The following is a 24,620-nucleotide window of genomic DNA, read 5'->3' as shown; positions in this document are numbered from 1 at the left end:
TCTCCTGTAAAGACTTGATTACCTGTAAAAACTCGCATTCCAATCATTATCTTGCAATTGTGTCTCTGCCTATATATACCGAGTTTGTGAACCCACTTCTCCACTCACCTGACGAAGGAGCAGCGCTCCAAAAGCTCGTGATTCCAAATAAACCTGTTGGACTTTAACCTGATGTTGTGAGACTTCTTACTATGCCCAAGGCATGATATTTTCATAACTTTTAAAAGTAAACTGTGCTCAATGTGGAATCTTCTGGAACTGATTTCTCATTTTTTAAAATAAAGGACAATAATATGCTATAAAAGTTGGCCACCAATTGTCCCCTGATTAGTCTGGGGATTCCCAACTGCCTCATTGTCTCAAAGGGGTAAAATGATACATTCCAGGCTAAAACGTGTCACCATCCATCTCCTGGAGTCATCCACAAGACATTTTCTGACTAGAATTGGTCATTTGGAAACAAAGCCCGTGATTGTCTCAGTCCCCTACCTCTGGCCAAGAAACATCTTCAAACAATAACCGAGGTCATTGCCAATCAAACCAGGCCAAGCACCATATTTAGGAAACAGACCTGAGAAACCACATGGTAGAGCAGCCAAATGCCAGTTTCCCATCACTTACATTCTTTTATTATGCATCAAAGGAAAGGCTTACAGTTAAGTACTCTTCATCTCGGGACCTATAACAATGATCCAGGTAGAGTAACAGATTTGAAACCCTGGGTGACCACTTCCCATTGGACGAGCCTCTGCTGGCTCAATAAGGCAGTTCATACTCCATGAAGCCCTCGGGGAGATCTATTGATGATACCTCGTGGCCATCATAACATCTCTCCCTCCCTTTAGGTCTGAGTCTCTCCCAGTACCCGCACTGCAAGGAGGTCCTTTCCATCACTGGTGCTCGGTTGGAGGTCCATTGAAGGCAGGGCTGGGTCAGGTGGCGTAAACCGAACAGGAGTCCTTATTTTCTGCAGAGAGCATTGCAGGATTACTGATGCGGGTTACTGCCCAGAGTCCCACTTCTTCAGTCTCCATCTCCAAGTCTGTAACTACACTCGCTGGAGAGGCCAACGTGAGTCAGCTTCAAGCTGAGAGCTGGCACCGGCAGTGGCTACCTCCATGGCTGGTGGTGGGACCTACTGGGACAGGGACTCCCTGGTTCTGAGATGGTCCAAGTACTTTTTCAGGGTTTTAGCCTGAATTTTGACCTAAGATACTGGTCCCGTTTTCTCCATAACAATCCCATCTGGGTCCATCCTGGAAGTTCCACAAGTGAACCAGACCACCTGTTGCAAAAGTTCTCGCTGTCCTTGCAGATTCATCATTTTTTTTTGGTTTTCCCGTTGGGACTCCATCCTCCCCGCCAAGATTGGGAATAGCAGGCTCAATCTGGTATGAAGCTGTCGTCCCATCAATAGCTCTGCTAGAACAACAACTGCTGTTGTGTGCGATGTGCCCTGTAATCAAATAGAAATTGTGTAAGTTTAGTCTCCATGGATGTCATCAGTTGTTTTTTCCTGCCATTTTTGAAGATCTAACCTGCCCGTTCTGCCAGTCTATTTGATGGTAAGTGATAAGGTGCTGCTCGGATGTGTCAGATACCATTGAACAGCTGCTAGTAAAGGCTGTGCCGTTACTGGAAACCAGGACTTTCGATATTCCATGTACACTGAAGCTTTGTTATAATTTCTCGATTGTAGCCTGTGAAGTCGTGGAGCCCATGCGGTGTACCTCCAACCACTTGGAGTGTGCGTCCACTATGATTAAACACATGGAACCCATAAAGGGGCCTGCAAAATCCACAGGCACACGCACCCATGATGTGCCAGGCCACTCTCATGGGTGTAGGGAGGCTGAGGGTGAAAGTTTTTGATTTTCCTGGTACAGGTTACATCGCTTCACCAAGTCTGTGATGTCAAAGTCAAGACCAGGCTACCACATGTAACTCCTAGCCAGCATCTTTATTTTTGATTTTCCTGGGTGGCCATTATGTAGTTCCATTGATATTGGACGTCGTCCTGGGGGGTGAAACAATTACTTGGGACCCCCAAACAATAATCCCATCTTCAATACCAAGGTCAGCTTTCTTAATGAGGTAGGGCTTCGTTTCTTCATGGAGTTGTCCTTGGAATCCACCGTATAGAATCATGTGCTTTATTTTGGATAAGGTTGGATCTTTTTGGGTCCAGGCTTTTAATCTGCCTTGCTGACACAAGCAAGATCTCCAAAAAGTCATAAAAACCTGTTCCAATGGTAAAGGAGCCAGGCTAGTGGGCAATGGGAGACAGCTCAGTGCGTCAGCATTAGCTATCTTGGTTCCAGAGCAGTATTCCAGAAGATATTTGTAGGCTGCCAATAACAAGACCCAACATTGTAAAGTTAAAAAGTAAAGTTTATTTATTAGTCAGAAGTAAGGCTTACATTAACACTGCAAGAAGTTACTGTGAAATTCCCCTAGTCACCACACTCCGGCACCTGTTCGGGTCAATGCACCTAATCAGCGCGTCTTTCATTATATCCGAGCAGAGGCGATAGGGGGAATTCCTTTGACCAAGATGTCACCTCAGTATACTGCTACCTTGTGTAGCCTTTGAAAGATGTTCTCCATAACTCTTTGGAAGCCGGCACACACTAATGAGACCCGAAAGGGCAAACGGATATACTCATTGAGTGCCTTATGTATGTTGATTGTCACATATTTCCAGGAGGACTTGTCCAATTCAAGCTGAAGAAAGGTGTGGCTCATGTCCAACTTGGAGAACATCTTGCCACCTGTCAACTTAGCGTACAAATCTCTGATTTGGAGAACCTACTGAGTTTGGAGACCCGATTGACTGTTAGTTTATAGTTCACTCCCAAAGGCAAACTGATTTGTCAAGCTCTTAAGGTGCCATCGTTTGGTTTCCACCTTCTCCAGCATGGAGTAAGGGACTGACATTTCTCTGAAATACATAGGTGTAACATTGTAATCTTGGCCTTGGCTCCTTTCATTTTTCCCAGGCCCTCTTGAAAAACTTCAGAGTATCAGCTATTAACTTTGTACAGACCCCCATGCCTAGCCTGAAGACCTCCAAACAGGTCAGCTGGACCCAATCTCTCTCCATAAGGCTTGGTCCATGCCCCTGTCCAATAATGAGTTGGAGACAAGCAGAATGTTGCCTATAAGTGGTGCCTTTGATCTGTAAAGATTTCCCCGTGTAAGTGGCTACACTGGCCTTCGTATCCTCCAACCTCAGAAGTTGGATGCCCTATTGGAGACACTTTTATATATCTAATCTCTGATAACGGAGACTGCAGATCCCATGTCCAGTTCCATCTTCAACGGATGGCCATTCACTAGTAATTCTACTACCATCGGGGCAACATTTTTTGTACTAATATGATTGAGCTGTAGTGTCCCTGTCTCTGGAAGAGGGGATATTTCCCTGATACGCTCAGGTACTGGCCTCGGCTTTCTTCTTAGGCAGCATGCATTTTGCCTGTTCCTGAAACTTACCTGTGGCTGAGTCCTTTGACAGTGCTTGCAATAATCTGTCATCTGACAACCACACCTCTCTGGAGTACGTTCTCTAATACTCCTGGGGTTGTCACTGCCTTTCCTTGACTGTCTGGTGGTGACATTAGGGTTCCTACATCGAAAGGGGCTCTTTAACACTTGATTTATGCAAGCAGTTTTGATTAAGGACTGGTTACATGGGGTCCCTCCCCCTAATTGGAGGACATTGCTGTCTGATACCCCTTATAGTTCCTGAGCTCCTTTTTCTGAGTTCTCAAGTGACAAGGCTATTTCAATGGCTTTTTTAAAAAGTCCAAATTGGGTTCTGCCAACATCTTCTTTTGAGTGGTTAGGTCATTTATGCTACATACCAATCTGTCTCACAACATTCCATTTAGAGGTGGTCCAAATTCACAATATTGAGCTAATTTCCACAACCTAGCCAAGAACTCAGTGAGAGATTCCCCAGAACCTCTCTGGGGACAGGAGGATGTGACTGCAAGTGAGGCAGGTAGAGGGATCCAAGAGATAGCACTGCAGGAGCCTCAGCCACTGCCCTTGTCCAACAAGTTTGAAATTCTTGCTCCCTGTGTGGATGAAAGCAGTACTGTAGGGAGAATGAGCAAACTCATCACAGCACCTTGGTTCAAGTGGAGGGAGAAAAGGCAAATGTAGTTGTAATTGGGGATAGTATAGTCAGGAGAATAGACATTGTTCTCTGTAGCCAGGATCGAGAGTCTCGAAGGCTGTGTTGCCTGCCCAGTGCCAGAGTTCGGGACATATGCTGTGGGCTGGAGAGGAACTTGCAGTGGGAGTGATGGATCCCATGGCCATAGTTCATGTAGGTACCAACGACGTAGGTAGAACAAGGATGAAGATTTTGTGTTGGCAGTTTGAGGAGATGGCCACTAAATTAGCAAACAGAACTGCCAAGATAATAGAACATAGAACAGTACAGCATAGGAACAGGCCCTTCGGCCCACGATTTTGTGCCGAACATGACGCCAAATTAAGCTAATCCCATCTGACTGCCCTTGGTCCATTGCTCTCTATTCCTTGCATATTTATCTAAAAGCCCCCTAAATGCCTCTATTATATCTGCCTACACCACCACCCCTGGAAGTGTGTTCCAGACACCTACCACTCTATGTAATAAACTTGCCCCTCACATCTCCTTTGAACTTCCCCCCTCTCACCCTAAGTGCATGCCCCCTAGTATTAGACATATAAACTCTGAAGAAAAGATTCTGACTGTCAAACCTATCTATGCCTCTCATAATTTTATTTACGGCTCCAGAGAAAACAACCCTAGTTTGTCCAGCTTCTCCTTATAGCTCATACCCTCTAATCCAGGCCGCATCCTGGTCAACCTCTTCTGCACCCTTTCCAAAGTCTCCACATCCTTCCTGTAATGTAGCGACCAGAATTTAATGCAATATTCTTAAGTGCAACCTAACCAAAGTTTAATAAAGCTGCAACTTGACATCCTGACTCTTGTACTCAATGCCCTGACCAATAAAGGCAAGCATGCCATATGCCTTCTTTACCACCCTACCTACTTGTGTGGCCACTTTCAGGGAACTATGAACTTGTACCCCAAGATCCCTCTATACATCAATGCTGTTCTGGGTCCTGCCATTAACTGTATATTTACCATTTACATTTGATCTCCCAAAGTGCAGCACCTCGCACTCTCCCGTATTAAACTCCATCTGCCATTTCTCCACCCATATCTGCAACTGATCTATATCCCGCTGTATCCTTTGACAGCCTTCTGCAATATCCACACTCCACCTATCTTTGTATTGTCTGCAAACTTACTAACCTACCCATCTGCAATTTCATTCAAATCATTTATATATATATCACAAACTATATCCCAGTACGGATCTCTACGGAACACCATTAGTCACGGACGTCCAGCCAGAAAAACACCCTTCCACCACTACTCTCTGACTTCTATGGGCAAGATGTGGAGATGCCGGTGTTGAACTGGGGTAAGCACAGTAAGAAGTCTCACAACACCAGGTTAAAGTCCAACAGGTTACGGAGTTTAACCTGGTGTTGTGAGACTTCTTACTGTTCTATGGGCAAGCCAAGTCACTGTGGATCTCATGCATCTTATTCTACCATGAGGGACCTTGTTGAAAGCCTTTCTAAAATCCATGTAGACAATATCCATTGCTCTACTCTCATTGATCACCTTCTCGAAAAAATCAATCAAGATAGTAAGACAAGACCTTCCTCGCACAAAGCCATGCTGACCTTCCCTAATTAGGCCAAGGTTTTCCAAATGTTCGTAAATCCTATCCCTAAGAATCCTCTCCAATAGCATCCCAACCACCAATGTGAGACTAACCGATCTATAATTTCCTGGATTATCCCTTTTTCCTTTCTTGAATAGAGGAACAACTTTACCTACTAGCCAGTCCTCTGGGACTTCTCCGGTGGCTAGCGAGGATACAAAGATCTTTGTCAGTGCCCCAGCAATCTCCTCTCTTGCCCTCACAATAACCTGGGGTAGATCCCACCGGGCCCTGGGGACTTATCCACCTTAATACTCTTCAAGAGACCCAATACCACATTTTTCTTGATCTCAAAATGCCCTAACATATTAACATGCTCCACACTTATCTCATTATCCTCTATGTCCTTCTCCTTGGTGAATATAGATGCAAAGTGCTCATTTAGGATCTGGCCCACATCTTCCACCTCCAAGCACAAGTAATCTCTGAATTATTACCTGAGCCATGTGCAAATTGGCAAAGGGTACATAAAATTAGAGAGATGAAAATATGGCTTAAAGACTCTTGTGGAAGAAGTAGATTTTGATTCATGGGGCAATGGCATTAATACTGGGAAAAGTGAGGCCTGTACCACTGGGATGACCTACAACTGAACCATGCTGGGACTAGTGTTTTGGGAACCTTATATATATGGAAGTAGAGAGGGCTTTAAACTAAATAGTGGGGGTGAGGGTTCAGCTGCACAGAAAATTTATGAAGGTTTGAGTACAGGTTAGTGATGAGTCTGAGTATCAACAGAAAGCAAAGGGTAGTGACAGAGAAATGATATAGGCACTGGAGTCTAAGACGCAGAATGTCTAAGTAGAAATAAGAAATAGCAAGGGAAAGAAGTCCCTGGTGGGATGATCTACAGATCCCAAACACTAGTTCCACAGTGGCACAAAGTGTAAACCAAGAAATACTGAGGGCTTGAGAGAAAAGTATGGCACTAAAGATGGGTGATTTTAACTGTGTGGCCAAATTCCCCACCAACTCAATTTTCATGTTTGCTGATGACACAACCGTAGTGGGTCAGATCTCAAACAATGATGAGACAGAGTGCAGAAACAAAATAGAGAAGCTGGTGAATTGGTGCGACGACAATAATCTCTCCCTCAATGTCAGTAAAATGAAGCAGATAGTCATCGACTTCAGGAAGCGCAGAGGAGGACATGCCCTGTCTACATCAATGGGAATGAAGTGGTAATGGTCGAGAGCTTCAGGTTTCTAGGTGTCCAGATCACCAACTACCTGTCTTGGTCCCTCTACACTGATGCAATAGTTAAGAAAGCCCACCTTCGCATCTACTTTCTCAGGAGGCTAAGGGGATTCGCATGACTGCTACGACTCTCACCAACTTTGGCAGATGTACCAGAGAAAGCATCCTTTCTGGATGTGTCACAGCTTGATATGGCTCCTGTTCTGATCAAGATCACAGGAAACTACAAAGGGTGGTTAACGTAGCCCAGTGAAACACTGTTTTCCAGCCTCCCATCCATTGACTCTGTCTACACTTCCCGCTGCCTTGGAACAGCAGCCAGCATAAATCAAGGACCCCATGCACCCCGTCGGGAAAAAAGATACAGAAGTCTGAGGTCACGTACCAGCTGACTCAAGAACAGCTTCTTCCCTGCTACCATCAGACTTTTGAATGGACCTACCTTATATTAAGTTGATTTTTCTCTACACCCTAGCTATGACTGCAACACTACATTCTGCACTCTCTCCTTTCCTTCTCCCCTTTGTACTCTATGAATGGTATGCTTTCTCTGTATAGCGCTCAAGAAACAATACTTTTCATTGTATACCAATACATGCACAATAATAAATCAAAAACATGCATATTGACTGGAATAATCAAATTGGCAAGGATAACCTGAAGGTAGAGTTCAATGAATGTATTAGAGGTTGTCTTTTGGAGCAACATGTTGTGGAATCAACCAGGGAGCAGGTGATTCTAGTTTTGGTATTATGTAATGAGGTCGGGCAAATAAATGATGTCATTGTTAAGGATGGTAGAGTGATCATAGCATGATCATAGAATTTCAAATTCAGTTTGTGGGTGAGAAACTGGAGGCCCACACTAGCATTCTGGATTTAAACAAAGGAAATTACATAGGCATGAGGACAGATTTGGCCCTAGTGGACTGGGCAGGAAGGCTACATGGTAGGACTGTTGATGAACAGTGGCAGATACTTGAGATATTCAAGTTCTCCCAACCAGAATATATTCTTGACAGGAGGAAAGATGACAAGATGTAACAAGCAAGTTGGATAATGGAGATCCTGTGGATGTAGTCTATCTGGACTTCCAGAAGGCATTTGATAAGCTGCCACACAAAAGGTTAATACACAAGGTTAGTTCACATAGGATTAGGGGTAATTTATTAGCTTTTTAAATTCATTTATGGGATGTGAGCATCACTGGCAGGGCCAGCATTTATTGCCCATCACTAACCACCCTCCATTTCAGAGGACATTTGAGAGTTAACCACATTGCTAGAGAATAGAGGATTGTCTAACCAACAGAAAGCAGGGATTTGGGATAAATGTGTCTTTCTTGGGTCGGCAAAATGTAACTAGTGGGTGTCACAGGGTTCAGTCCTCGGGCCCCAACTACTTATAATCTGTAGTAATGACTTGGATTCAAGGATAGTAGGTACCATAGCCAAATTTGCAGATGACACTAAAATAGGTGGGATAATAAGTTGCAATAATGAAATAAGAAGTTTACAAATTAATATGGGTAGGTTAAGTGAATGGAGCAAAATTCTGCAGATGAAGTTTAACGTAAATTAGTGTGAGGTTATTCATTTTGGTAGGAAAAGTACAAAGGCAATTTATTATCTAAATGGAGAGGAACTTCGTAGTGCTACTGTGCAGAGAAATCTGGGTGTACTCGTGCTTGAATCACAGAAAATGAGTATACAGATAGAATATAAAAGTAATGAAGTGTTGCTGCTACTGTGCAAAGCATTAGTGAGACTGCACTTCAAATATTGTGTACAGTTTTGGTCCCCTTGAGGAGGGATGTAGTTGCATTGGAGGAGGTTCAGAGGTTCATTAGATTGATGCCAGAGATGAGGGGTTTGACTTATGAAGAGAGATTGAGCAGTTTACTCCCTGACATTTAGAAGAATGAGAGGAGATCTAATTGAGGTGTATAAGATGATAAGGGAGATCGGCAAAGTACACGTGGAGAGGGTGTTTCCTTTTGTCGGGAAATCTAGAACAAGAGGTCCTTGATTTATGCTGGCTGCTGTTCCAAGGCAGCGGGAAGTGTAGACAGAGTCAATGGATGGGAGGCTGGAAAACAGTGTTTCACTGGGCTACGTTAACCACCCTTTGTAGTTTCCTGTGATCTTGATCAGAACAGGAGCCATATCAAGCTATGATACATCCAGAAAGGATGCTTTCTCTGGTACATCTGCCAAAGTGGATAAGGATAAGTGGATTAGGATAAGGGGTAGCAGATTTAAATCAGAGATGAGGAGAAATTACTTCTCTCAAAGGGTCCTGGGTCTGTGGAATTCACTGCCCCAGAGTGTGGTGGATACCAGGACTTCAAGTAAATTTTAGGGAGAGAGATTTTTAATTAGTAAGGGTTTAAAGGGCTATGGTGAATGGGCAGTAAAGTGGAATTGAGGCTGAGATGAGATCAATCATCTTAAATAGCGGAGCAGGCTCAAGGGGCAGAATTGCCTTCTCCTTCTCTTAGTTCTTATGATTCTTATGAGTTCTTCCAGCCATGTCGAAGCAATACCTCTGGAGAATTGTACGGGGCTTCGGGGCACAGTGGTTTTTCACCAGGTCTACTGGCTCAGTAAAAGTTTTGAGTTGGGGGCATCCAGATAAGTCAAACTTATTTTCTCACTGAGAGTCGGGGCCCTGCATACTGTCAACAATTTTTCGTCTCCTTCAATGTTGTTAGCACAGAAGACGTAATGCATACACTCAGTATATCGGGCCTAGCCTTACCTGCTGGTGTCATAGGGCTCGAGTTTCCTGAAAAGAGGCATAATGGGTTTTTCTTACCGGAGAAGACTCTTGACTTACGGAGGTTGTCAGGAAGTGTTGAAATCTCCTCTTCCGAGTTTGACTTTAACACAAAGACACATTAACACAAGATACTTAACCGACTGTCTTCATTTTACTTGCTAGCTAGGGGGGTAGTCTCTCGACACAATGGATCAGAGATACCACTCTAACAGACAAAGAAAATCATCCTGGTTTATACAATTCTGTAACTCACAGTCAGTTGGACACAATCCAATTAAAAGTGTTACAAATGACATACTTTACGTAATGATCCAATAGAAAAAAGTACTGAACCACCCTCATCTATGAGATCACGATACCTTGTGGGATACCGCAGTATATCATCCCCAAGTCTGTCCTCGAGTCTCTTAGTGAGACATCATGTTTCTATTTTTGATAGTGGCCTCACAAAGCATTTTCACTAAAACAGTCTCACATGGGCATCCTTTAATTGATAAAGGGGGCCTACAAAAGCCATTAGTATTTTATGGCCTTGTCAATGCAGTTAACTGAATCTCTAAGGGATGTGGTCAATTCATCGTGCCTTCAGGGTATTTCCTAATTATAGCCCTGATAAGTTTTGCTTATTGCCAACATATTGAAACACATGTATATATTGCTTATCAATTCAATGACTGAGCTTTTTATCACTACCTGCAGTTTCAAAGGGTATCATTATTTTACCATTAATTCTTGTCAGTTCCCACTAAGTCCCCTACCATAACTTTTTCGTTAGCTAAGACATTAATATCTTTCTGATTCTGTTTTGATTAGAAACTGGGAAGGCAGCTTCATTAAAACTCTCTCTTGTATCAGTTGTTTCTGATAAGGTGTCTAGTGAGGCTATTAAGTGTCCTTTATGGCCTTGTGATTCCAACAGTTGGGTGCTTTAAAGGAATGTATCTAACATATGTTTGGTATCAAAGTTTCTTTGTTTAATTTCTAAAAATGTGTAGAAGATATATTTATGTGTATGGACTAATTAAAGATATTACATGTACCTTTAAAACTACAAGTATTTAAAACACCTCATTACAATTACCAGCAAACTTGCTCCCCATTGATTTAAAGTGAATCCTACATCTAAGTTGATTAAACAAAAACCCTAGCAGAGTCTGCCAATCTTATAGTAGCCCTTTTCTTTTCTATCTTTCTACAGAGGGAAGGAGAAAAACAATTTTCTCCCCATCGTCAGTGTAGTAATTCAGCTAAATGCCAGTTTCCTATCACCAACATCCTTTATTACGTACCAAAGGAAAGGGCTGCGCCTGCAGCTTACAGTCAGGTAGTCTTCATCAAGACCTACAACAGCCGGGTAGGGCAACAGGTTTAAAAACTCCTGCTGACCGCTTCTCAATGCACTCTGCTCGCACTCAATGAAGCCCACGGGCATATCTATTGATTCCCATGGCCTTCGTGGCCATCATTATGTTATTATTTCCTTTATAATGGATTCTAACAATTTTCCAACAACAGATGTTAAACTAATTGGCCTATGGTTTCCTATATTCTGACTATAGATGTATGAATGACTTTCCTCGGCAATTATCCAGGATCTTGCAATAGTATATTAAATATAGTGGAATACAAGAGATAGATGACAAGTTGAATGTATCAAATGGAAAATACATTGGTGAATGCAGTGTAGAGGAAGTCCTTAATGTAGTGTTTTCAAACCAGGTTTCCCTGGAACTCATGGGTTCCATGAGCATCACTAAAGGGTTCGGTGCAATTTTCAGATCATTTAAAAATTTTATCAAATTTTTCGATCTTTCAAGACATATTCTACTTATATTTAACAAAAATTAATCATTTTCATTCAATCATGTTTTACTTTTTCATTTTAAAAAATATAATAGGGAGAAAGGGGAGAGGGCAGGAGTTCCACAGAATTTCATGATGTATTGTAGGGTTCCTTAACCAAAAGAAGATTGAAAACCACAGCTTTAGTGAGGTTCATTGAGGTTCACTGAGGCTTTCTTGAAATTACTTTTTCGTTTAGATTCATATGGAAGTTGGTTAAGCAACAACATTGGTTGATTGACTGTTGTAGTGCTAATGTCAGATAGGGTTGCCAATTGTAATTAAATGTACTCCTGGGGGTTTCATTACCCGAACTGTCCCCACTTTATAGCTTTTAGTCAGTCAACACATCCATCGTTGTGACATACTGCCTTCCTACATCATTGGAAAGCAAAACGACTTATTACCCAGTTGAATGGTTCTTGACCATTACCCAAATAGCCTCCCCCTCCATTTTCAATATTTCTTTCATAAAATAAAATACTGCAGATGCTGGAGGTCTGAAAAAAACCAGAAGAATCATATCAATTCACACCAATTACTGAAAGTGGCAATGCAAGTGGATAAGGTAGTCAAGAAAGCATACGGTATGCTTGCCTTCATCGGTTGGTGCATTGAGTATAAAAATTGGCAGGTCATGCTGCAGCTGTACAGAACCTTAGTTAGACCTCATTTAGAATATTGTGTACAATTCTGGTCGCCACACTTACCAGAAGGATGTGGATGCTTTGGAGAGGGTACAGAAGAGGTTTACCAGGATGTCGCCTGGTCTGGAGGGTATTAGCTATGAGGAGAGATTGGATAAACTCGGTTTGTTCTCACTGGAATGGCAGAGGTTGCGGGGTGACCTGATAGAGGTTTACAAGATTATGAGTGGCATGGACAGAGTGGATAGTCAGATGCTCTTTCCTAGGGTAGAAAGGTCATGTGCTAGGGAACATAGATTTAAGGCGCATGGGGAGATGTACAAGGCAAGTTTTTTTTTTACACAGAGGGTGGTGAATGTATGGAATGCGCTGCCTGGGAAGGTGGTGGGAGTAGGTACGATAGCGGCATTTAAGGGGCAACTAGACGAATACATGAATAGGATGGGTATGGAAGGATACGGACTCCGTAAGTGCAGACGATTTTAGTTTAGGCAGACATCATGGTTGCCACAGGCTTGGAGGGCCGAAGGACCAGTTCCTGTGCTGTACTTTTCTTTGTTCATAGAATCTCTACAGTGCAGAGGGAAGCCATTCAGCCCATCAAGTCTTGATCAACCACAATCCTACCCAGACCCTATTCCCGTAACCCTCTACATTTACCCTGCGAATCCCCCTGACACTAAGGTCAATTTAGTAGAGCCAAAAGCATCTTTGGACTGTGGGAGGAAACCAGAGCACCCGAAGAAACCCAACACAGACATAGGGAGAAAGTGCAAACTCCACACATTCTTAATGTTAACTCCACTAATGCTGCTGCGTTTTTTTTTAGTACTTTCTGCTTCAATAATCTACCTGGTATAGAAAAATGCATAGACAAAATGACAAAAAAACGTTGTTAATATCCTATTGTTTTCTCTCTCCAGAGTTGCAGAGCTGTGTGATAGAGATTTACCTCCAGCGTCTGGAGACTCCAGGCCAATCCTGGAGGGTTGGCAACCCTAGTGCCAGTCGCAGCGTATGGCATTTTGATCTGTACTGGTCAGTGAGTGTGTCTGGAAATTTATGTTGATCTGCAGACTGACCAGGGTGAGCCATAGATGTACACTGAAGAAAACAAAACACGGCACAGCGCTCACTCGGTGTCTCACTCATTCAGCCCTCATGCCTGGCGGACCGATGCGCACCGGGAAACAGGGCTCACGCGCGGCGACCGTTTAAAATTTAACGGTCAGTCGGTGCCGCGCGCGCGGGCAGTGGTGCTCGTTCCCTGTCCATCCCAATGTGATGTGAGAACCGGGAGAGTGGGAGGCAAAGGAAGAGAATCGTCCAGAATGTAAAGGGGGGATGAGGAAAGAGACTGACATCAACAACAACATTCGACGCCTCCCTCTCAAGCTCCATCCACCCCACCCGTTAACATTATGTTTGCAGATATGTGTGGTGTTGCTCTCTGCTGTCCCCTGAGAAGTTTGTGTACGGTGGACTGGTAAGTGAAAACTCATGCTGAACTGGGACTTAAACTGCTGCCCTCACAGAAGAAAGAGAAATTGATCTTACTGGAGCGAGTGCGTGACCTTTGAACCACCCCCAAACTACCATGGGTGCCCATGTTTAAGTTTGATTGCAGTCTCAAGATACTGAAGGCAGTTTTCAAGGTTTGCCTGTATTGGGAGAGTACAGTCCACTTCATACCTGTATTACATACAGTATAGTAACAATACAGAAACAGATTAATTCGCCCAACAAGTCCATGTTGGTGTTTATGCTCCACATGAGCCTTCTCCTTTCTTACCTCATCTAAAACTACCATTGTAACCCTTCACCCTCATATGTTTCCTCAGTCGTGGTTTTGATTTGATTTATTATTGTCACGTGTTAGTATACAGTGAAATGTATTGTTTCTTGCGTGCTATATGGACTAAGCATACTGTACATAGAGAAGGAAACAAGAGAATGCAGAATGTAGTGTTATAGTTATAGCTAGGGAGAAAGATCAATTTAATGCAAGGTAGGTCCATTCAAAAATCTGATAGCAGCGGGGAAGAAGCTGTTCTTGAGTTAGTTGGTACATGACCTCAGGCTTTTGTATCTTTTTCCCGATGGAAGAAGGTGGAAGAAAGAATGTCCGGGGTGTGTGGTGTCCTTAATTATGCTGGCTGCTTTGCTGAGGCAACGGAAAGTGTAGCTAAGACAATGAATGGGAGGTTGGTTTGCATGGTGGATTGGACTACATTCACGACCTTTTGTAATTTCTTGCAGTCTTGGGCAGAGCAGGAGCCGTACCAAACTAATACAACCAGAAAGAACGTTTTCTATGGTGCATCTGTAAAAGCTGGTGAGAGTCGTAGCTGACATGCCAAATCTCCTTAATCTTCTGAGAAAGTAGAAAGTTGGTGGGCTGTCTTAACTATAGTGTCGGCATGGGGGGACCAGGACAGATTGTTGGTGATCTGGACACCTAAAAACTTGAAGATCTCAACCCTTTTTACTTCATCCTCATTGATGTAGACAGGGGCCTGTTGTCCTCTACGCTTTCACCCACTGTGGTTGAGAGGGCTCTCAACTGTGTCTGATTCATCCCGCGGGTCACTGTTCTCACTCCCTTCCCTCCCTCCCAGAATCAGGATAGGGTCCTTCTTGTCCTCACTTTTCACCCCACCAGTCTCCGCGAATCAAACACCAACGCAAACTGGAGGAACAGCACCTCATCTTTCGATTGGGCACTTTACAGCCTTCTGGACTGAACACTGAGTTCAGCAACTTGAGAGCATGAACTCTCTCCCCCACCTTCACCCCATTTCCATTTATTTTATTTTATTTCATCTCATTCACCTATTTTATCATCATGTTTTCTCACTTCCATTTTTTCCACTTCTCCATTCCAGCTCTCCTCCTTTCCATCCACCACTCTCACTCTCACACTCACTCCTTCAGGTCAACTGCCACATTCCTCAGGCAGTCCTTTAACAATTTGTACCTCTGTTCTGCCATTAACACATTCTGATCACTTAATGAACACTTTTAGCACCTTTTCAATCTTCTGTATCGTTGTTTACATTCCCTTTGTCCAATTCCTCCACCCTCCCCATAATATACATCTCTGCTGATTCTCTTTACTCTCAGCTCTGACGAAGGGTAACCTGGACTTCAAACATTGACTCTATTCTCTCCCCACAGATGCTGTCAGACCTACTGAAATGTTCCAGCATTTTCTGCTTTTGTTTCAGATTCCAGCATCCGCAGTATTTTACTTTTACCCTCATATGTTTGTCTAGCTTCCCCTTAAATGCGCCTATAGTATTTGCTTCAACAATTTCCTGTGGTACTGAATTACATATTCTCACCACTTTGGGTGAAGAAGTTTCTTCTGAATTCTCTGTAAAATTTATTTAATTGACCATCTTATATAAGCCTATTCTTCCCCACAAGGGGAAACATTCTCTCTCTGTCCACTCTATCAAAACTTTTCATAATTTGAAATGTCAATCAGGTTACCCCCTCAGCCGCCTTTTCTCCAGAGTAACATAAGGCTTGAACCGTTACGCTTATTTACACTGGGTTGGTGAGCTGCCAAAGTCTCGGTAAGAATCTGTGGACATTTGGCTGACCTGGAGCAGTGAGCGATGCAGCAGTAAGAAGGGCTGAGGGTAGCACTGCATGACCAGCATCAGATCACAGTATTTCTGTGGCATTCCCTCTTCCAGTTTTTTGAGTGGACTCCTGTGGTCTCTTTAAGAACCCTGGTTGGGCTGCCCAAGGATTAGTACCAATGGATGAGCATATACAGGGAATGCTTCAACCCGGATAAATGTGTAGTGGTACATTTTGGCAGGTCAAATGGGATGACGGAGTATAATATCAAGGGTAAGACTCTTAGCAGTGCAGAGGATCAGAAGGACCTTGGGGTCCGGGTCCGTAGGACTCTTAAATCAGGTAGAGGAGGTGGTTAAGAAGGCGTATGGTGTGCTGGCCTGCATCAATCGAGGGATTGAGTTTAGGAGTCGGGAGATAATGATGCAGCTTTATAAGACCCTTGTCAGACCCCACCTAGAGTACTGTGCTCAGTTCTGGTCGCCTCATTACAGGAAGGATGTAGAAATTATTGAAAGGGTGCAGAGAAGATTTACAAGGATGTTGCCTGGATTGGGTGGCATGCCTTATGAGGATAGGTTGAGGGACTCGGTCTTTTCTCCTTGGAGAGACAAAGGATGAGAGGCGACCTGGTAGAGGTGTACAAGATGTTGAGAGGTATAGATCGGGTGGATTCTCAGAGGCTTTTTCCCAGGGCTGAAATGACTGCTACGAGAGGACACAGGTTAAAGGTGCTGGGGAGTAGGTACAGAGGAGATGTCAGGGGTAAGTTTTTCACCCAGAGGGTGGTGGGTGAGTGGAATCGGCTGCCATCAATGGTGGTGGAGGCAAACTCGATAGGGTCTTTTAAGAGACTTCTGGATGAGTACATGGGACTTAATAGGATTGAGGGTTATAGGTAAGCCTATATATAGGCCTAGGTAGGTAGGGACATGACCGGCGCAACTTGTGGGCCGAAGGGCCTGTTTGTGCTATAGTTTTTCTATGTTCTATGCTCCCTGTCATTTGCACTGAACATTACAAACAGGCTCCTACAAATAGACCTTTGTTTGCAAATTCAAATTGGCTCCTGCCTGTTTTGGGTGGGATGCAGACTTGCCTGGGTCTTAGACTCCCAAGTGGAGACAGTTTTTTAAAAATTGTTTACCGCTTAATGTCCCAGCATAAATAGACCTGTCAGCAGCTGAAACTTGCCTTCATGGATAAAGGTATACTATCCAGAAAGTCTTTATTTTGCAGTATTGCCAACGATTTTATAAATATTATTTTTAAATCCTCCCATCCCAATACAGCTGAATGAATTAATATGGTGGTGAATTCCTAAAGATATATTTTCAGGGATGTTGCAATCTCAATGGATAAATATATTGACTACAGTGTAATGAAAGAAATAACAAGCTGCTTTACCATGCCAAATTGTTTCACAATGCGGAGATGCCGGTGTTGGACTGGGGTAAACACAGTAAGAAGTCTCACAACACCAGGTTAAAGTCCAACAGGTTTATTTGGTAGCAAAATCCACTAGCTTTTGGAGCGCTGCTCCTTTTAAATCCTATTAAATTGTTTCACAGCCAGAGCTACTTTTAAACAATTGTCAAAGGTAAAGGCAAACAATCTACACACAGCATGGTTCCATGAACAGCACTGAGACAAATCTGTGAGTGCTTTTTGTGGTTTTGATTGAAGGAAACCACTTGCATCCAGTTTACCAGGCCTCAGTTTTGCATCTCATCCAAAGTCTGTGACAGTGTATTGCCTCCTCAGTAGTGCACATGAATATCAGTCCAGATTGCATGTTGAAATGCTGGAGTGAAGTTGAAGCTACTATGTTCTTATTCAGTGATGAGAAGTGCTACTACTGAGCCAAATTAGGCACTTAAATAACATTAAACAATTTTTAAAAAACTTTAATCTCTAAACTAACTGCAACATTTCACACTAACAGCCTGGGTTTACTAAGTTGTGTTTTAGAGTCAGTGTCTGCTGAAAAAAGTCAGTGCTTCCAACCTGCCATTCGTCTGTAGCTCTCCCATGATGTCCACATTCCCACCAATGTACAGAGCTTTCAAATATGTATGTTTTTAAAAATTCATTCGTGGGACATGGGCATCACTGGCTGGCCAGCATTTATTGCCCATCCCTAGTTGCCCTTGAGAAAGTGGTGGTGAGCTGCCTTCTTGAATCGCTGCAGCCCATGTTCTGTGGGTTGACCCCCAATGCCATAAGGGAGGGAATTCGAGGATTTTGACCCAGCGACTGTGAAGGAATAGCGATATATTTCCAAGTCAGGCTGGTGAGTGACTTGGAGGAGAACTTGCAGGTGGTGTTGTTCCCATGTATCTGCGGCCCTTGCCCATCTAATTGGAAGTGGTTGTGGGTTTGGAAGGTGTTGTCTGAGGCTCTTTGGTGAATTGCTGCAGTGCATCTTGTAGATAATACACACTGCTGCTACTGAACGTCGGTGGGGGAGGGATTGAATGTTTGTAGATGTGGTGCCAATCAAGTGGGCTGCTTTGTCCTGGATGGTGTCAAGTTTCTTGAGTGTTGTTGGAGCTGCACCATCTAGGCAAGTGGGGATTATTCCACTCTCCTGACTTGTGTCTTGTCGATGGTGGATAGGCTTTGGGGAGTCAGGAGGATCTTGTTGCATTTGAACATGTAGCACCCAGCAGCAGTCAAGAAAGTGAAAAATATTCCTTCATGCTGTGCCATAGAGCTCACACAAATCAACATCAGATCTGTGTCCATCTCTTAGCATTTGCTAAGTTAATTTGCCATGTTATTATTTGCTGAATGGCAAACTACTGGAGTACCTTGCCAAGCAGATCCATGAACCAACATATGGAAGTCCATGATCATCAATGCCTTCTTAGGGCTTGGTACCTGAAGAGAGAGAAAGAGACTGTTTGCTGCATTATCTTTACTATTAGCAATTGTCTTGATTTATCTTTTCTAGTTAATATTTGCTGGTGTAATCTTGAGTGTGAGCATTTATGTCACAACTGACATGCTGCTGAGCTTGCACATGAGGAAAGGGTACCCAGTAGCATTTAAGTACATCAAACCCTCAGAAGCAAATACACTGTTGGAAACTTTTTTTGGAAATTGGAGAGACTGTTTGTTGCTCATCTTCCAAGCTTATACCATAACTTCCAAATAAACCCTGTTTACATGTGTCAATGGGACTTCCATTGAATTTTTGATTTTCCCTAAGCAATTTAAGTTACATTGCAATTTTGAGCAAATATGCAGCAGAAACTGATGTAGAGTGCATAATGTAGAATGATTAATCAGGAGGGTAAGACATGTCAATTAGCATATGACTTATTCTAGATTAAGCTGGTGTGAAAATGTTTAATAGAAACAATACCAAGTTCCACTCGCTCACCTTTTATTCTAGTTGTTCCTCAGATATGAGCAATGCTGGAACCACCATAGGGGTAATTCTCTGAGCTCGCCATGCCTGGCTCAAATTGTGCTGATCCATGAGAATAGAATGTAGGCCTACAAATCAGCTTTGCAACCAGCTCTAAACAGTTTGCGATCCTCCTGGCCCCTTTCTAATGGCACGAAACAGATCGTGTCCAAAAAGGGTGTGAGGTCATTTAACATAATTAAAGCTGCATTTAAATATGCATAACCCATTAGATTCCCTGCACATGGAAGTCTTTGGGTGTGGTGCGAGAATAGCGAAATCAAGACTGGTCTCCACTAGCAGAAACCTGGCACGATGGCTACACTGTGGGGCTCGAGGGCATTGAAGCCTTTGGGGGCATAGCCATTGGTCACCATGGCAGTGGCCACCAGGCAGTCTGGCAATGATAGTTGGGTATCACCTGTGTGCCGGGGCAGTGCCAAAAGGGTGGGGCCTGAGTGGGGTTTATGAGAGGGAGGTTAAGTTGGGGGGGGGGGGGGGGGCTGGTGTCATGATGCAGGGATGGTTCATGTTGGGGGTCATGATGGGGAGCATGTCAGGGATCAGGCGGGGACCCATTGGGAGGGCCCCGTTGCCCTGATGTCGGCGACCCATGTCGGGAAGGGGTTGGGGGAACATGCCGCCGATGGGGGAGGGGGGTGTCCCAATGTCCGTGGGGGGTCTCCCAGTGCACTGTGAGATCAGGGAGTCCTTGAGAAAGAGCACTCTGAAGTCGTGCTCACCAGCAAGTCTAAGCCCACCCACCCCCCAGCAAAACTCCCAACACTCCAAAGACTGACTGATTGGGGTGTGGAACATGCCTGAGAGACTGGCACGGATTGCTCTGTTATTCTCGCTGTGGTGATTTAGTCATTTTTTAGGAGGATTCTGCTCCATATTTATTACCCATCTGCAATTGTTGTAGAGAATGTGATGGTGAACTCTTTGTTTTGCAATTGAGAGCCTTGCTAGGCCAGTAGAATGGCACACCCAGTCTGGTAGATGCTGAAAAGTCCTCCTTAGTAATGTCAGAGGGTTTCTACCAAGATTGGGAGAGCTGACTTACAGACGAATCAAGCAACAGCCTGTTATAGTCATACCAACTGAATCATACCTCATAATAAATATCCCAGACTCTTGCATTATCATTCATGGTATGTTTGCCCTACCAGCAGACAGGCGCAGTGCCATGGTATATAGTTGGGAGGGAGTTGTCCTCAACATTGATTTCAGACTTCATGAAATCTCTAGAATCTCTGAGAATATAAAGACTGACAAATCCCCAGGGCCTGATGGAATCTATCCAAGGCTGCTCAGGGAGACGAGAGGTGAAATCGTTGGGCCTCTGACGCAAATCTTTGTCTCGTCACTGGACGCAGGTGAGGTCCCAGAGGATTGGAGGATAGCCAATGTGGTCCCGTTGTTTAAGAAGGGTAGGAAGGACAACCCGGGTAATTATAGGCCGGTGAGCTTGACGTCCGTGGTGGGGAAGTTGTTGGAGAAGATTCTTAGAGATAGGATGTATGCGCATTTAGAAAGGAATAAACTCATTAACGATAGTCAGCATGGTTTTGTGAGAGGGAGGTCATGCCTCACTAACCTGGTGGTGTTTTTCGAAGAAGTGACCAGAATGGTTGACGAAGGAAGGGCCGTGGATGTTGTCTATATGGACTTTAGTAAAGCGTTTGACAAAGTCCCTCATGGTAGGCTAGTGAAAAAGGTTGGATCTCATGGGATAAAGGGGGAGGTGGCTAGATGGGTGGAGAACTGGCTTGGTCATAGAAGACAGAGGGTGGTAGTGGAAGGATCTTTTTCCGGCTGGAGGCCTGTGACTAGTGGTGTTCCGCAGGGCTCTGTATTGGGACCTCTGCTGTTTGTGATTTATATAAATGATCTGAAAGAAGGAGTAACTGGGGTGATCAGTAAGTTTGCGGACGACACAAAACTGGCAGGACTTGCAGATAGTGAGGAACATTGTCAGAGGCTACAGAAGGATATAGATAGGCTGGAAATTTGGGCAAAGAAATGGCAGATGGAGTTCAATCCTGATGAATGCGAAGTGATGCATTTTGGTGGGAATAATGTAGGGAGGAGCTACACGATAAATGGAAGAACCATAAAGGGTGTAGAGACGCAGAGGGACCTGGGTGTGCAGGTCCACAGATCTTTGAAGGTGACGTCACAGGTGGAGAAGGTGGTGAAGAAGGCATATGGCATGCTTGCCTTTATAGGACGGGGCATAGAGTATAAAAGTTGGGGTCTGATGTTGCAGATGTATAGAACGTTGGTTCGGCCGCATTTGGAATACTGCGTCCAGTTCTGGTCGCCACACTACCAGAAGGACGTGGAGGCTTTGGAGAGAGTACAGAGGAGGTTTACCAAGATGTTGCCTGGTATGGAGGGGCTTGGTTATGAGGAGAGATTGGGGAAACTGGGGTCGTTCTCCTTGGAAAGACAGAGGATGAGGGGAGACTTAATAGGGGTGTATAAAATTATGAAAGGCATAGATAGGGTGAACGGTGGGAAGCTTTTCCCCGGGTCGGTGGTGACGTTCACGAGGGGTCATAGGTTCAAGGTGAAGGGGGGGAGGTTTAACACAGATATCAGAAGGACATATTTTACACAGAGGGTCGTGGGGGCCTGGAATATGTTGCCGGGCAAGGTGGTGGAGGCGGACACACTGGGAACGTTTAAGACTTATCTCGACAGCTATATGAACGGAGTGGGAATGGAGGGATACAAAAGAGTGGTCTAGTTTGGACCAGAGAGCGGCGCGGGCTAATTGTTCTTTGTTTCTCGTTTCAAGGCTTCATTCTATGATCATCTTGCTGGTGCCAGTACAGAGCGAGACTGCGGATAGTTGGGAACCTGTCTCGGGGGCAGGGAATTCAGATGGTGTTCGTAAAGCAGAAGTGGAAATGACTAGGGTTGGGAAGCATTTTCTGATCAGGGCCAGTGTGATCTCCTGGACTCGTTTCGATCGCCTCAGGGGGTCGGAGAGGAATTTCCCAGATTTTCTTTTCCCCATATTGGCCCTGGGGTTTTCACTCTGGGTTTTCGCCTCTCCCTGGAGATCACATGGTCTGGAATGGGGTGGTGGGGGTGAGTTAATAGGTTGTGATGAACAAAGCACCGTAGCTGTGAGGGACAGCTCGGTGGATAGGATATTAGGATGTAGATAGGCTGGAAAATTGGGCGGGGATCCTGGTTTCAGGATTCAATCCTGGACCGGGGAGCGGCGCGGGCTTGGAGGGCCAAAGGGCCTGTTCCTGTGCTGTATTGTTCTTTGTTCTAATCACAGAATCTTTGAAGGAAGCCATTCAGCCCTTTGAGTCTGGCTCTCTGAAAGCACATTCTACCTAGTACCACTCCTGTGCCATGAGGAAGCATTGTGGCGCTGTGGTAACGTCCCTGTCTTTGGCCCGAAAGCTCTGAGTTTGAATCCAACACCAGGACTCGTTGACTATGAAAGGAACGGCTCAATGGGCTGATAATCTACCACTTCCCCAAAAAGTGTGGATGCAAAGTTATCCTGAAACAAAAAACTCCACTCCTGTGTCATAACCTTGCATATTATTTCTATTTTGGATCATAATCCAATTTCCTTTTAAATAATGTGATCAAACCTGCCTACACCACTCTCTCAGGAAGTTCATTCCAGACTCCAAATACTTTCTGGGTGAAAAATATCTTCCTCACATCACTTCTACTCCTTTTGCCAATTGTTTTGAAAGTGTGCTTCCTAGTTCTCGATGTTCTCTTGAGTGGGAACAGTTTCAAAAGAACAAAGAACAATACAGCACAGGAACAGGCCCTTCGGCCCTCCAAGCCCGTGCCGCTCCCCGGTCCAGGATTGAATCCTGAATCCAGGATCCCCGCCCAATTTTCCAGCCTATCTACATCCTAATATCCTATCCACCGAGCTGTCCCTCACAGCTACGATGCTTTGTTCATCACAACCTATTAACTCACCCCCACCCCCCCATTCCAGACCATGTGATCTCCAGGGAGAGACGAAAACCCCAGGGCCAATATGGGGAAAAGAAAATCTGGGAAATTCCTCTCCGACCCCCTGTGGCGATCGAAACGAGTCCAGGAGATCACACTGGCCCTGATCAGAAAATGCTTCCCAACCCTATTCATTTCCACTTCTGCTTTACGAACACCATCTGAATTCCCTGCCCCCGAGACAGGTTCCCAACTATCCGCAGTCTCGCTCTGTACTGGCACCAGCAAGATGATCATAGAATGAAGCCTGCTACGCTCCTTGCATTGAAGTATAAGCACTCCAGACCTCCAGGCCCAGTGAGGTCGTCCTCCCCCAGAGTGCTCTTCTTCTTTGCCAGCCTTGTCCCAGCCCCAAGCCTCCACACTTGTAGACCTAATATTTTGATCCCCACCCCCCTGCCATACTAGTTTAAACCCCCCCGAACTGCACTAGCAAAGCTCCCAGCCAGGATATTTGTGCCCTTCCAACTTAGTTGTGACCCCTCCCTCTTGTACAGGTGCCATCCTCTCCTGAAAACTTCCCATTGATCTATGAAAATGAAGCCCTCCCTCCTGGACCAGTCCTTTAGCCAGGCATTCATTTGTACCAACTCCCTATTCTTAGCCTCACTGGCACGAGGCATTGGGAGCAGCCCAGAGATGGCCACCCTAGTGACCCTACTTTTTAACCTATTTCCCAACTCCCTGAATTGCTCTCTTAGGATCCCCCTACTCTTCCTATCTACGTCATTTCGTGCTATTTACCCTGTCCATACACCTCAAGATCTTGAATATCTCTATCAAGTCTCCCCTAGGCCGCCTTTTCTCCAAAGTAAACCATATCAACCTCTCCAACCTATCCTCATACCTGCAGTTATTTATCCTATGGACTCATTCTTGTGTATCTCCTTTGTACTCTCTCAAAAGCCTTCATATCCTTCCTCAAGAATGGTGCTTAGACTTGGGCGCAGTATTTCAAATGAGGCCTCACTAGTGTCTTATACATGTTCAATGTTACTCTTGTGCTAATTGCTCCTACTAATAAAGCCTGAGATACTATATATTTTATTAACTGCTCTCTCAACATTCCCTGCAATCTTCAATGACTTATGTACAGAGACACCAAGGTCCCTCTGTTCCTGCACCTCTTTAGGGTTTCTCCATTTATTTTATATTATCTCCATTTTCTTGCCAAAACAAATCATCTCGCACTTCACTGTATTGAACTTCATCTTCCACTGGCTGCCCAATCCATCAACCTATCTTATGTACTTTTGAATTTCAATACAATCCTTATCACAGTTGATAACATTTCCAATCTGTATCATCTATAATACCCTGATCAACACAGTCCAGGTC

The 24,620-nt window shown here is 44.3% G+C and overlaps 1 protein-coding gene across 1 annotated transcript in view; it reads right to left on the bottom strand.

Annotated features, from left to right (window-relative positions):
* The window catches only part of LOC144491830 (NACHT, LRR and PYD domains-containing protein 3-like), a 94,346-nt gene that overhangs the window by 68,027 nt on the left and 1,699 nt on the right, over positions 1-24,620 (bottom strand). Inside the window, 2 exon segments of the mRNA XM_078210122.1 lie at positions 1,208-1,456; positions 9,816-9,879. Of these exon segments, the coding sequence (XP_078066248.1) occupies positions 1,208-1,456; positions 9,816-9,879 (313 nt within the window).

The sequence above is a fragment of the Mustelus asterias genome, chromosome 3 (assembly GCF_964213995.1).
Source record: "Mustelus asterias chromosome 3, sMusAst1.hap1.1, whole genome shotgun sequence".
NCBI lineage: Eukaryota > Metazoa > Chordata > Chondrichthyes > Carcharhiniformes > Triakidae > Mustelus > Mustelus asterias.
The sequence above is the reverse complement of the archived record's forward strand: the minus strand, read 5'-3'. Positions and strand labels throughout refer to the sequence as shown.